This window comes from Dinoponera quadriceps, unplaced genomic scaffold (assembly GCF_001313825.1).
Source record: "Dinoponera quadriceps isolate SergipeBrazil2010 unplaced genomic scaffold, ASM131382v1 scaffold405, whole genome shotgun sequence".
Classification (NCBI taxonomy): Eukaryota; Metazoa; Arthropoda; class Insecta; order Hymenoptera; family Formicidae; genus Dinoponera; species Dinoponera quadriceps.
Genome location: NW_014554754.1, coordinates 502578 through 517263, shown reverse-complemented (window position 1 = coordinate 517263; position 14686 = coordinate 502578). Strand labels below are relative to the sequence as shown.

At 44.2% G+C, this 14686-nt stretch overlaps 1 protein-coding gene across 3 annotated transcripts in view; it reads left to right on the top strand.

The window, feature by feature from the left end:
• LOC106741445 (cGMP-dependent protein kinase, isozyme 2 forms cD4/T1/T3A/T3B-like) overlaps positions 1-14686 on the top strand; it is a 47780-nt gene that overhangs the window by 20148 nt on the left and 12946 nt on the right. Inside the window, exons 1-2 of one of the 3 annotated variants that reach the window (XM_014613493.1) lie at positions 3241-3592; positions 5040-5206. In XM_014613493.1, the coding sequence (XP_014468979.1) occupies positions 3309-3592; positions 5040-5206 (451 nt within the window). In that variant the 5' untranslated portion in view covers positions 3241-3308. Of the gene's footprint in view, positions 1-3240; positions 3593-5039; positions 5207-7238; positions 8857-14686 lie in introns of those variants that run through there. The other 2 variants (XM_014613491.1, XM_014613492.1) reach the window with 2 other exon arrangements.

Sequence of the window (14686 nt, the reverse complement as noted above, 5' to 3'; positions counted from 1 at the left end):
CTCCACTTACGACATTGTCGATGCGCAACAGTAGTAATCTCACGTATTCTCGAAGAGATCGCTACACACGTACATACGGCGTGGTAATCGGCCGCGCGCGTCGATCGGAGGGCCAAAATGATCGGTGAAAGGAGGGAGCGAGAGACCATTTTTTTAATTGGCTGCCAAGGCGACCTCGTGGAGGCGGTGACGGCGGGAGTATGCGCGCTTCGAGGAAGCCGCAAGTCGCGATTAAAACGTAAAAATAGCCGGTCCGCGTACTATACGATCGTTAGTCGTTGCTGTCCTACACGCAAACTCGGAGCAGCGGCCTTCTGCCTCGTGGCGCGCGTGGTCCTCCTCCTCGTGGATCTCTCTTTGCTGATTGATCAGTTCGATCGTGTCACTTTTGAGCATCGGTTCGCGCAGTTTTTCTAGTGCCGCGTGATCGCTCTAAATTTGACCTTTAACTCGAGAAATCGAGATCGTCGTGAGTTTTGGTGAGTTCGGAGTTTGATGCTGCGGACGCATCTCAAGTTATCGCCGTGCTTATTCGCGAAAAGTGAAAACTTGACGATCGACATAAGATCTTTTTTTCGCGAATTATCATCATCATCATCATCATTATCATCATCATCATCATCATCATCATCATTATCATCATCATCATCATCATTAAGGACTGAACTCGACGGAAACCGTGCCGGCCGCAGTTTCTGTTCAGTGTCGAAGTGTTCTCTCGCTAATGAGAGACCGTTATTGAATGTTAACATGAAACTTGCGATTTTTTTACGAGCTACTCTGTGTCGAAAAGGGAAATTAATATTAAGGCTTAACATCGTCGATCTTTAAATCGTAGCTTCGACGTTTCGTGGGATTTTTCCTTCGCTGATAAACGTCCACGCGATCGCTTCTTTTTTCCTCTCGATTTGGTTGATATAACATATAGACGGTTGCGGGAGATATGCTAGTCAGTTGATGCTGATCGTTCTCGTCGGGCGTCGTGCGCGATGCTGTAGATCAATGGTTTGATTAAAACAGATTGAACGAGGTGCTGTTGATAGTCTGCTCCGAATTGAGCAATGTTTAATAAAGTATCAAAAAGACGGCGGAGATTCTGTGTGAGAGCGTGTGCTTATAATAAACTAGCGATACCAGTGTACATACTCACGCAATTTATATCACGTCTTCCATTCTTTTCAATAGTTTTTGACTTCGCTTGTGCGACTCCTTCGCAATGATTCGGCAAATGAGAAAACAATCGCGGGACATGCGAGTGGAATTAGTGCTCGTCATTTTGAAACGTTACGTTAGCGATATAGATTGCCTTGATTGAAGCAAATTGATCGTAAAAGCGAATATTTGCTTCTAGATATCCCCTCTCTCTTGTTTTTTTTTTTAATTTTATTACTACGCAACCAACTCCGTCGGCAATTTTGTATACATTCGTTATATAGGATCGATTGTCAACTTGAGAGAAAAAAAGAGAGAGAGAGAGAGAGAGAGAGAGAGATTACAAGGAAAATACAATTCCGTGTAACTGAATTTTCTGCTGCATGGAGAAAATGTCGTAGTAAAAATTGCCACGAAATTTTATAATGTTGGACCATACCGAAATTATGACTGAAATCATGATGTGTGTTATAATCTTTATATATATGATATATAAAGATTACATATCATAATTTCAGTTACAATTCCGGTATTGTCCAACATTACAAAATTTAGTGGCAATTTTATCACAAATTTTTCTCCGTGCCGTGGATTCAGACGAAAACTCGATTGTAGGAACAGAAAGATTCCCGTAGGAGGTTTCTATTCGGCCAATTGCTCTCACTTGTCGCGACCGAGTTTTAGTGTGGCTGGAATATTCACACGAATGTTCTCAGTCGCGGTAACAGAGGCATCATTTCTCGTCACCGAGTTTTCATCTGGCCCCTATTCAATCGCAGAAACTATAATTATTTTTTCCTTGCGGTAACAGAGTATTATTTCCCGTCACCGAGTCTTCATTTGGTCTCTAATCAGTTGCGGGAATCGAAGTTTTTTTCTGCGTATGTGAAATATTTCAATTTCTGAAACATGTAATTGCCGGTGTTTGGTCGCACTTCTTCGGTCTGAATTTATTTTCAGATTAACGTTATATTGAATCGTCGTGTTTCTTCGTGAAAAAAAAATGCAGAAAGTGTCGAAGATAATAATAAAAATATTTCCTCTCAATCAGCACGATCACAAACACGCGATATATATAGTGTCGTACTCCCGACAACGTATCGTCGAATGATTATTCACGTGGAGTTTTTTGCAAGCCGCGTTCGTCGTTAATCATTAAGTCTGTCGTTAGACGCACGAACCGTCGCCGATCGTGATATCAGTAGACGATCGTCTCGTCCGTCACGAATAATTATGCGAGAGCACCTCTTATCCGCGATTACGCGATGTGGTTTATACCTCTCTCGATTAACAGCTGTTACTTCGGAGATGTTTCTCTCAGAAGATGCGCTTCTTGTTGCCTTCCTCTGAGAAGGCCCATTCGTGTCCAGCTTCTTATGTAACCGGCTTGTTTCTAACTTTGGCTTATTACCGAAGAAGTAAATATATCTTCCGCTGGCTTTTGGAATCGTCCCCGACGACGTTCGACAGAGGCTCGAATTTCGCGCGTTTGATCTTTCTTCTGTCTATTAATACTCGCGACGTTGCGAATTGTATTGAAAGTACCTCAACGTCGTGCTAAAAGTATCGAATTGTATCTCAACGTCGCGCTAATTTCCCTCCCGAAGTGCTCCGTGTGTTCTCTCGGCCTTGTCGCGTTTTCCAAAAATTAATTCTAAGAGAGAACTCACGTCTCTCTCTCTCTCTCTCTCTCTCTCGAGCGTTATCAGAGCGTTCATCAGCATCTAAAGCAGACGTAACGGTGCGGCAAGATTTCGACAAGAATGAAATCTCTAGCTCGGCCCCTCTCCGCTTCAAAGTTAATCGCCCGTCCGATAATAACTGATCGTTAACGCGACACACACACACACACACACACAACGACGCGCGCGGGGGGTAAACGAAGAAATTATTATGCTCTTGACGAGCACGCAATTGTCACTCCGTGACACGTAAGCCGTAAGACCAGCCCGAGTGCTCATGCGAGTATGATTAATACTGACTGACAGTGCCGCTATTCGACGATGGCTCCATCGGGGAACGAAAGTGCAGCGTGACATCATCGCCGTCGTCCTCGCCGTCTTGATCGTGTCCTCATAGCACGCACGAGATCGCGTGCGCGACATTTGTCGAAGAGTGTCCCTCCACGAAATTCGCGCGGCTCGAGAGCCAGGGGAATGGATTCGATACGTGACCTCAAGAGGCTCCTGTACGAGCGGACGGAGGCGTTGCGACGTCGCGACGAGACCATCGAGGTGCTCGAGCGGGCGCTCGAGGAACGCGACGCCCTGATCTGCTACCTTCAGAAGGAGGTCGAGAGGTTCCGGCAAATCGTCGATCAGAGCTTGGCCGCCGGCTCCGCCGGCGCGAATCAGAGATCGAAACGGCAGGCGATATCGGCGGAACCGCTGCCCCTGCGAAGCGACGCGAAACCGGTGGTGAAGTTTGCCAAGACGCAAAGATTAGATGATGATGATGATGTGCCTTGGATGTGTTCTCGCGTTTGGCTCTTTTCGTTGTCCGTTTTCTTTCATTCTCGATTCGGCTCTCTTCTGAACTGAACCCCTCTCCCCCCTTCCCAACAGCAATTTTGTTTATTTCATTTTTAGTTATTTTCGTTGTCGCACACTGAGAAAAATTTCCGTCGGACGAACCGATCAAATGGTGTATCCGATTGTTATTTTTATCATTCGATTAAGTAATGGACACTTATCTGATGAAATATCCGATGAAATTACCGATGAAACCTAATCGAAAAATTAGTCGTTTTTCGTATATCCGTTGTAATTTTCATCGCATAAAGACACGACTTGATCGGACATCGCACTTGATCGGATATATCCGTTTGTTATTTTTTAATTGGATTATCCGACCAGACATGATTGGACATTTTTTTCATTGCACGTGTCAGGCTGTGCTCGCATATACACTACTACTACTAGAGATCTACACAGAAAAAAAGTGCTAGATTTGAAATAAATAATTATTCATTGGCATATTTTTACTTTCATTAAACAAATTTTATTTGGATCGAGTATTTTATTTGAAATTAATATAATCGGAAAATATTTTACTTTAATCAAGTAAATATTAATTTAATCCAAGTGTGCCAAGAAGTATTGGAATAATTATTTACTTGAATCTAGCACTTTTTTCTGCGTATAGTTCGTGTTATGTATATTATAGATTTTCAGTACTAGCAGTGAACATACGAACACAGCCTCAGTGGGAGCGATTGATTTCGATTGACGATTCGATTTAACTTTTTTTTTTACATTTGATAGACAGATAAGTTCAAGAGAGGCTATAGAAGAAAATATGTTTATTGTGATATAAGTGAATTTACGTATGATTCACGGATAAAATTGAACAAAGTATACAGTACCGTTAAGAAAAATAATAAGCAACGAATCGAAAGTTCGAAGATTCGTCGTACGCTATAAACTAACGGCTATTTCATTTAAATTGCCGCAACTCGAGCAATACGATGTCGGCAATATATAATCAGGAATCGGACTTAAATCCCATAATGTTGATGCGGTCGTTAATGGTAGAGCGAGTCTAATTAAGGTATTTTTCTTTCTCTCACTGGGAGCGGTAACTGCGCATGAATGATTTTATGGCTGTAAACGGAATTTGATTATAAATATATTCGAGAAGATATTAATGTTAGCATACTCTGTAAGAAAAAAAACCCAACTATGAGCGTGAAAATCTCCCGGAAGCATGTTATTATTTTACGCAATATGTTATAATTATCTTTTTTTTACCTCGATAATTTCACGTTCGTTTCAGTTCCGGGAGTCTAGCCTATTATATTTATTAATCATTTGCTGTTGTTAGAAATGTCACTTTTTTAGCACGCAGAAGAGAAGTAGAGACTTAACGGGATCCTCGTTTGTTTCAAGGTCTCGTGAATTGATCAAGGCTGCTATACTGGACAATGACTTCATGAAAAATCTGGAACGCACGCAGATCCGGGAGATCGTCGATTGCATGCACCCCGTAACGTTTCCGGCTGGCTCGGTAATCATAAAGGAAGGCGATGTCGGGTCTACTGTCTTCGTTATGGAGGGTGAGCAAACGCATTTCACATACCAGATAGAATAATTTCGTCGGAGAGATTCGTAAAGCATCGTAAATCACGTTCCGAGTGGTAAATAAACATTGCGAGCCTAAAAAGAACACGCGACTTAAAAATAAAAAAAATATTACTCTTTACACATTCAACTGTTCATTTTTGAAATCTTTTATCGATACATTCGTGATTCGCACGACTAAAATCGCGGAAGGATAATCCCAATAATTTCCTCATTAGACGAAATGACGTTAATGGCGAGCTTAAATAAGACTCAGTGGCAATTGACGGCATAAACGGAACGGAGATAACTCGCGTTCGTGCAAAATATGCTTCTCGCCCATTTTTCATTGCATAAGCGATAATACGCACAATTATTCCGCAAAATGGAAACGAATACACGAGAACACTGTTCGTCTCGATTTGTTTACGTCTTTATGCTGGCACCGCACTGAAATCAAATTTATGTAAAGGCAATCACGCTCAGCCGGTTGCTCCAATATGAGAATCTCCTTTCCTGCCGGAACTTGATTTCTGCCAGACAAAGCATCGCCTCGATGTTATTTCGTAATGAACGGCGTGTCGGGGTTTTACTTTCACGGAAAAACGCGATGCTCGCGTCGCTTCTCTACGGCTGATCCGATTATTAGTGTTATCACTCATCCGTGTCGTGTCACGTAACCGAACGGTGGCCCGCACGTTCTTCGCCGTTGCGCGCTCTGTGTGCACAATGCATTATGCGTATCATGCACGTTAACATTGCTCAGCGCTGCGAAGGAATCACGAGAGAATCTTCGCCGTGGTATTTATTGTGATATGAGAAGAAACGAAACGAACGTCGTTAAAAATCAATCTTAAAAAATCGATAAATTTTTAATGTTTTAACTGAAGGAGATTGCTAGGCTCAGTGTCGTATTTTCAGCGGCGCATCAAGGGGGAGCCATTCATAAATTTGGTATTTAATGAGCAAAATTATGTTCTTATATATTTATTTCATTATGTCTAAATAATAAATGTTAATTTTTGGAATAAAATTGAAGTAAATATATGCGCATAATATTACAAATACGAAAGTATTATTGTTATTTTTGCATATATATATGTATTTCGAATATTATTCTAAGTTGTGAACTTTACACTGCTACATTTTTGAGACAAAATAGTCAATAATTTTGAAATTTATGTATAATGTGTGTGTACTAGTTTTTAATATCATAGTAGTTTTTCCACAAAATTTTTTTTTTTAGTTTAGAGTATATTAAAAATAGAAGCTAAAAAAAGCAAGGTAATATAAAAAAATGTCAACTTTATTTACAAATATTTCAGTTCTCGAATGGTCAATCTTTTTCTAATTGCACGAGCAGTTGGATAATATTCCAATGTACGCTCGGTATAAATTTCATTGAATTTTTATGAGAAATTCATTTCACCTTATAACCCACTTAAATTATCGTTGGTTAACTTAATCAGTCACAACGCACACGTATTCGAACACTCAAAAGCGAGACTCGTGTTCAGTCGAAATTTGCCAAAGAAACAGAAATGCATTGTCGCAAAATAGGGAATCAGGATCTGGTGCCGATGAAAAATATCAAGTATCGATGTATCCCGGCAAAAAAGTGTGATCTGCGTGAGGTGCTATTTTTTTATTCTCGCGGAGAGAAATCCTTTTAGATCAATATTATCTTTCTCTAGCGCGGTGAAAGGTCTTTATCTTCCTCGGTTTCCTCACACCTCTCGTTCCGCGGTAAAGCAGTTAACAGGATCTCGTCGTTAAATTCGGTGTCGCGGTCTCCGTCGCAAAGAGACGCCGCTGCCCCCTCGCCCGTGGGCGAGCTGCGGGGGCGAGAATGGCGAGAATTGAGAACCGCTGTCCTTTCTCTCACGAGTCGCGACCGAACTATGGTGGGGACTCCCGCGTCTCGTCGAGGGAAGGGGAGTTTCTCGTGGTGCTGTTCGCCGCTCACGGGCATACTTTTCACCAGTCGCGAACGCTGTCAGTGAGCGTCAGTCGCGACGCGGAGGCTCGTGACCGCTCGGTGCCCTCCTTCGGCAGGACCTCTTGCAGGATCTCGCGCCTGGAAGGCACGTCGTTCGCGACGACGCCTACGCGAAGTGGCGAATCGATCTGTCGAATCTTCGTTCGTTCGTTCTCTCACGAAGAAGAAAGAGAGTCCTTTCGCGAAAGCAGCCAGGATTCATCGGGGATCATCGATCGACTCGCGATCGTAGGGTCCCGGCGTTTTTTTCGCATCTTCGCTGAAGGATTCGCACGTCGCGCCGATTCACGTCGTTCCTGAGAAACGAAAAAGGATCGTACGGGAGAGAGAGAGAGAGAACGACACTCGACGGAAGTGCATCCTGCGTACAACTCGCGAGAGGTTCTCGCGCGCGGGATTCGCGATCGACAACGCATTTGGCTGGTGTTGGCGATGGCAAGGTTTCCCGCGCGGCTTTCCGCGACGTACCAAAACCGTCAGCGACCGGACGACGGGAGTCGCGAGTGAACTGCGGTGAACGCCAGTTCGATCGAACTTCCTCATCCGAGAACGGCAACGAGATCGATTCGGCTTCTCTTCAACTCGTCCGTCCTCTTCCTCCCCGCGACAAATCCGGAGGAACACTCATGGAGAAGACGAGCGGCTCCGGCTTCCGCACTCGATGATAATCGAAGACAAGTGACGGACTCTCCGACGCGCAGAGAGGTAGTCGATCATCTTCTTGGACCGCTGCCAGTTTCAGCGTCCACGACGATGCCTCTGGCCTCGGCCGGAGCTTCCCGCACCGACCGGCTGTCATCCGCGGCACTCCATCCTCGGGAACATTCCCGCATGTCGCATTAACGCTCCGCAAACTCAGCAGGCTCGCTCGCGACAGACGAGACCGCGAGCGTGCGAAGTGAGCGAGTCGGGGAAGATGCGCTCGACCGCGCGGAAACACCGTCAGACGACGTCCCGTCGCACCGGATGAAAGCTTCGTCGGCATTATCGCCGTGCACGGCGATCGGCCTTTGACCTTTGCGCGCGCCGAGTAGTTCGCGGACCACGGGGAAAAAGTCCCGGGCGAAAGTCTCGAGCTGAGCTAAGAAAACGGGGTCGACCTCTCTTTCTCTCGCTCTTTCTTCCTCTATTCCTCTCTTCCGACCCGCCCAAGTCGCGCGCTCGGGGTCATGAAGGTCCGAAGTTATCCCGGCCGGGCGGTCTTGGAGGACCCGGAACTCCTCCTGGACCCGGATGCGACGCGCGGCAGGGCGATGGAGCTGCTCTACGAAGCCAGCTGGCGAGAGTGCGGTGTCAATTGGGCCAACAACAACAGTAAGGCCAGCAACGGACTCAGAGCTGCCTCCAGGCAACAAGAGGACGAGACCTTCCGGCGGCCGTACGCCGACATGATGTCGCAGCTAGTGACCGAGCTGGAGGAACGTCCGACTGGACCGTCCACGACGAGGGAGAACGTGCGGTCCAGGGGATCCAGCAGTACCGGCACCACCGACAGCGACTGCTCGGACGTGAACCAGCCGACGAGCGGCAACGCTCAGGGGGGCTTCCTCATTCCGAGGCCGCGACTGATCGTGCCGGTTCACACCTACGCGAGGAGAAGGCGCACCGGCGCGCCGCAGCCTATAAAGAGACGCCAAATACGCGAAGGTATATATCGCGCGCGCGCGGATGTCGGGATCCGGCTTGATTTTTCTGTTCTTCTCTCGAAGAACAAGAAGGAGAAGGGAACGAGAACGGTTTTATGCTCGGCATGATTTTTGTAAGCCTGCTCTCCGTTTATGGGGTGAGCGAAGAATCGCGCGAAAATTTCGATTGAACACTCTTGTCTCGTCGCAGTGTTTGAATACTTGCTGTTGATCATACGCACCGAGAAAAATGTTTCCTTGGATTTAGTATACGCGTTTGTTTGACTTGGGTTTGTTTAATGTAAATGACAATTTAATATCAAATATCATTTTGTTTGAATGAAAATGTTCATTCATTGTTGTTTCATTAGAATAAGCTATGTTGCTTGATGGGAAAAACAATATTATTTAGAGAAAATAACATTTCATTTTCAATAAAAAAATTTATATCCTTGTATATTGAATATTGTTCTAAAAACAAAGAATTTCTTTAATATTTTTCTGACGTAGTGTCACTTCTCTCAAATAATTAATCGCTTGGGACAACTATTATAATATTTTGAATGATAAAGATATAAAAGAAATATGTTATTTGATGTAAAGATATTCATCATATGTATTTATTCGCTATTACAAAGATATTTATTGGGCATATCGAATCAGATTTGCGTGCGTGCGATTTTGTAATTTATAATTTTTATTTTCGCATTCACGTTTTATTTCGATATAAATTCGGTTGGATGGCCTGTACATTCAGGCCCGTATTTGGGACACGCTTTTAACGATATTAGCGCGTTAACAAGTTAATTTATTAGTAGTTCTAAGTAGATATTTTGCTATAAAAACGCGTAATCATCGGTTTCTCCTAATAGAGCATTGTTATTATCGTGTTTACAATACAAGCGATATTGAGAATGTTCATATCTCTTAACTTGTTAGCGCGCTAACATTGTAAACGCGTTTTGAATACGTTCTGAACGGGCCTTAATGTTGTTTCAATTATTATGTCGCCTTCTTGATATTAATCTTGTTCATGCTTTTCAAATTGTGTTTATACCACTGTTTATATCACTGAAGAAGGTCTAAGATGGCTAAAATGTTTGGTTTTTATTTTGTACACGCTGAGAGAAAGATTTCTTCGAATTTAATAAATTTTATTGCGTCCAAACAAATTTCATCATTGGCATGCTTCAGAGAAACTAATGTTTCGATTAATAAGTACGATTATTAGACTTTTCAACGAATGTGTATTTTTATAAAAAAGAAAAATTTATTTGAAACGAAAGATAATTTCGTATAAAGAAATTATTTGTTTCATTTTATACATTTATTGTAATCAAATAATATTTTATTTGGTTACAAGATATTACTTCAAATAATAGCGTTTTTTCTGTTAAATAATAGAGTTTCCTTGAATGAGACAATAAAATTTTTATTCAAACAAATAATATTTCGTATATGTTGTTTCTATGAAACAAATTTTAGTCAAATAAATAGAAATATTAAATCTAAAGAAACCTTTTTCTCTGTGTATATTGACTAAAGATAAATATAATGGCACTAAGATAACCGTGTTCTGCCTTTTTATGACTATATATTCGAAAGTTAGGTTTATTAACAAGTTGGTTTCAACTAAAGAAATCCGATCAAATCCAAATAAACCCTTTTCTCTGTGCGGTGCAAAGAAGGTACAAATTGAAATTTGAAATCGAATCGTAGGTCTCTTCAGAAAAGAGGCTTAAGTCTATAATGCGGTCGCAGGGTCGTGTAGTCGCAGTCGCTCGGTCCACTTCCAATGCCAGCGACAGATTGATCGTAGCCACTGGAATTGGAAGTGAGCCGACTCGAGCGAGCTATACGACTACACGACCCTGCGACTGCATATTGTAGTCGAGGCTTCGGATAAAACGGAGTACATGAATGGGGGCCGTTCGAGGGAGAGTTGCTCGAGAACAATGCCTGATTATTTGTAATTTATATCTACTTACGTTTGAACCATTATCATACACACACCCACGCACCAGTTACGATTGTTACAAAAGAAGCACGTTGACTTGGCAGCGACTTCCGTTTCAACGTAACGGACGTATCGGAGATCGGTCGGTCCTCGAAAGATGTCTGGACGCCGAGACGGAGGAAGAGAAAGTACGCGATTTCCGAGACACTCCGTACATGCCGGTCGCCGGATGTAGTTATTCCTCGCAATTAAATATGTATGTGACACGCTCATTTATGCAATTTTATTATTCGACGCACGAGGAACGCAACGCAAAGTCGATTACACGCGCGTGTCATCTGCGATTTCCTACGACACGCGAGGAGAACAAAGGAATTTTCGGCGGCTCCTCTCGGCTGTCGCGCGTCAAGTCGACCTCGATATCGTATTTTTTAGAGCGCGGAACCGGATTATCTCTCGCGAAATACGCGGCTCTTCTCTGTTCCGCCGCTGCTCGTGAAAAGCGATATCATCGCTTCGCTCGGCTCGTTCACGCTGCGATTGCGCTCGCGATTTTGCCGCGCGACATGTCTTAGTTGCACAACGCGGATACCGCGAGCTTTTCTGCACTTGGCGCACACTTTTAAACCGCGCGTGTGCGCGTTTTAACGTTTCGCGATTTATCTCGCGCCCACTCACCTCGCACACCGTGAAATCGTTCCACAAATTAACGATGCACAGCGCGTGAATAATGCACGAATGTTCAACATTCTTGGCATTCGTAGCGAAACGTTCGCTCTCCACGAAAGCACCGGGTCGATTTTATGCGCATGTATTTTCTCTCTCTCTCTCTCTTTCTCTCTCCCTCCGAGGAGATCTGTGTTTTCAAAGTGGACGTTCGCGCGCGATATAATTGCGAGGAGCTTATTTAGACTTTATAATGCAGTCAATTTTGCACGCAAAATGCAAAAGCGCGCGTTTGGAACTTTCTAAACACACAATTTCGCGCTCGTCCACGAAACTCCACGCTTGTTACGTTTAAGCTGTGTATTATCGATCTAATTCGCCGGAGAGATAAATTACGCTGACTTCGGCGGCAATTTTCTTCATAGATTTAGCCATGCCGCATTCATGGGCGTCCATCGACGTGCGCCTATCATTCACGAGCGTCGATTTACGGCGCCGGTGCGCCAATAGAGAAAGTCGCTGTTGACGTCGGACGTCGGGAATAATGGAAAGCCAAGCTGGTCATCGTCGTTTTATCGCCGTCTACCGTCACTACGAACATGCTGAGATCGCGTTCATCACGACTCGTATTTCGCTTAATCGTCGCCGGATAAAAATCGACCGATGACACTGTTTGAATTTTCGCGAAGCTTTTTGACTCACCTCTCCTTCTCGCAGGGCGCTCGAGAAATCTCTTGATTTTTCCGTTGCTACCGGCACAGATGCTTATCTTAGCGCGACTCTTTGAACGAGATAAAAAATATTTGCATCACACACATACACACACACACACACATTTTATGCGCGCATACCGCTAGACGCTCCGTCTACGTACGTTGAATCGTTCGCGAGAAATCGCTCGTTGAAAGTGGATTCGCCTTTCGGCGAGTGACAAAGTTACTCCGATAAATCGCGAACCACGCGAACACACATTGCGAGTCATCTTCGTCGAGAAAAAGTTATCTCGCGGAAATTAATATTTCTGAAGATGTATGATTTGCACGAAACTACTGCCAAGTGGACAGTCCGAGGACGGAGATTGATTGAAAGAGAGATGTTTGCGCTGATGCGAAATTTCTCTCTGCCTGACGCAAACCGGTCTCTTCAAACTTTTCTTTCATCTTACTTCTCTCTCTTTTTCTCTCTCTCTCTCTCTTTCTCTCTCACACATTTTGCTTTCTAACGCCCCAAGTATTCGGACGTGGGAGAATTCCGCAGAAATGCCGTCTGAAAGTCGCGATAGCTGTCACGTGCGGAAATCCTCCCGTCGTCGAATTCGCGCGTTTTTGCGGCAACTTGATCGGTGCGTTTACGAAACAATCGGCGAAAGACGATTCTAATCAGCCACTTTCACCATAATCTATCTGAGCGCGCAATATGGCAGCGATCGCTGGTTCACCGGAGAATCGCGCTACACGAACGGTCTTTATTACGCAATAAATCGTCGCGCTTTAACTATGCCCCGTGTGAAACAAATCGATGATCGAAATTAATCGATAATCAATATCTCATGAGCGCGACGGCAGGTTCTCGCTGGAAATGATTCCGATTTCGCAACGTCGAGTCGGCGCGAATTTTAATAAAAAATCATCTCCACGATATTATGCAAATAATCTCGCGCGATCGCGAGATTGTTCTTACATTATTACCATCATGTGCGAAATTATTCAAGCGCGACCTTTTCCGCAGAGCCATTATTTTTACGTTACGCGACTCGCTAATTACGGCACAAGATCGCGTAGATCCCGCGATTTATTTTTACCAGCAGATCAGCGTCATCGTGACTCTCGTGATGCACTGTATAACGATCATGGGAACGTGTCTGAGAGCTAGCAAGCAAGAGCGAGCGCATCCGAGAACAACCGTGCCGAACGCGGCGCCGTTCGACGCTAATTAAAATTATAATTGTCAATGAATTGCAGCGACGTACTGTCGCGCAGTCCACGTGTGCGTGTGGTACGTGGCGGGCATCCTAACCGCGGGAGAGCGAATTTTCTGTATCGAGCCCGCCCGTGAACTTTTTCTCCGGCAGTAGAACCGATTTTAACATATTGATAATTATTATATTTCACATGTTAATTAATTTAATACTTTGGCATTTTTCATTTCGGAAATGATAACGTGCGTTATTTGCGTCTACACAATTAATTTACCAAACTCGTTCGGCTCGCTCGCGATTATCCGAAGTGCAGGGTGAAGGAATGCGAAGTGGAAAAAAATTCGACACTCACCGATAGTGTACCGGTGTTCGAATGTTTAACAACCGGCTGCCGCCGCTGGTCGATTTCCGCAATCGCCAGCGACTCCGACTCGACATCCTGTTTCGCGCGCGCCTTTTACGCAAAAACCGTGACTCCACTCGCGGTTTAAAAGCAACAATGAGGTAATCGGCGGTTCGCAGCCGCCGGTTCCGAGGGGTTTCGGGTTGATGATGACGTTCGTGGCGACCCTCGTGACAGTGCACGGTGACAGAGCTCTTTATTTCTTTGCCGAGGCGCTAAAGCCGCAGGTACTGAGCGCCGATACCTCGGGAGACTCGTTTCACGAACTCTCGCTGGAAAAGTGCCGTCGCGAAGGTCAACCGGCGAAAGTGGACGACACCGAGAGAGCATTCTCGCTTCGAAAACTGCAACGTTGCTATGCGAACTAATCGAACTCTAATCCGAAATTACATCCGGTAACGGCAATATAAAATATCCCGATTTTTCGAGCGATCGTCCAAAATCGATTTGTCTCGAAAAAAAAAAAACTGCCGAGTGAACATTTTTTCTTGCTCGTCGCGATCGCCCTTTAACGTGATCTACAATTGACAGTAGGAGAGTGTTTATACGGAAGGAAGAGTAAGAAATTAATCGTAGTCGATTATTCTTCTTACATTCGAATATGATTGGTCAATTTCTTATTCTTACTTCTTGAACTTCTTGAACATACTCCTACTGCTCATTGTAGACTACGATTTTCACGCTCCAACGAAACGCGAGCTACCGAAGCAAGCAAGCAAGCAAGTAAGCATGGCAGCAAGTCGGCAGGCAAGCAAGCAAGCAAGCAGGAGTTTGGTCACGCCGGTTTTGAGTAAAACCTCGAGGGGATATCGTGTGCGAAGCGTAAACTCTTTGTCCTGTTATGTCGTCATGCTAGGCCTTCCATCGCTTGTTATATATATATATATATATATATATATATATATATA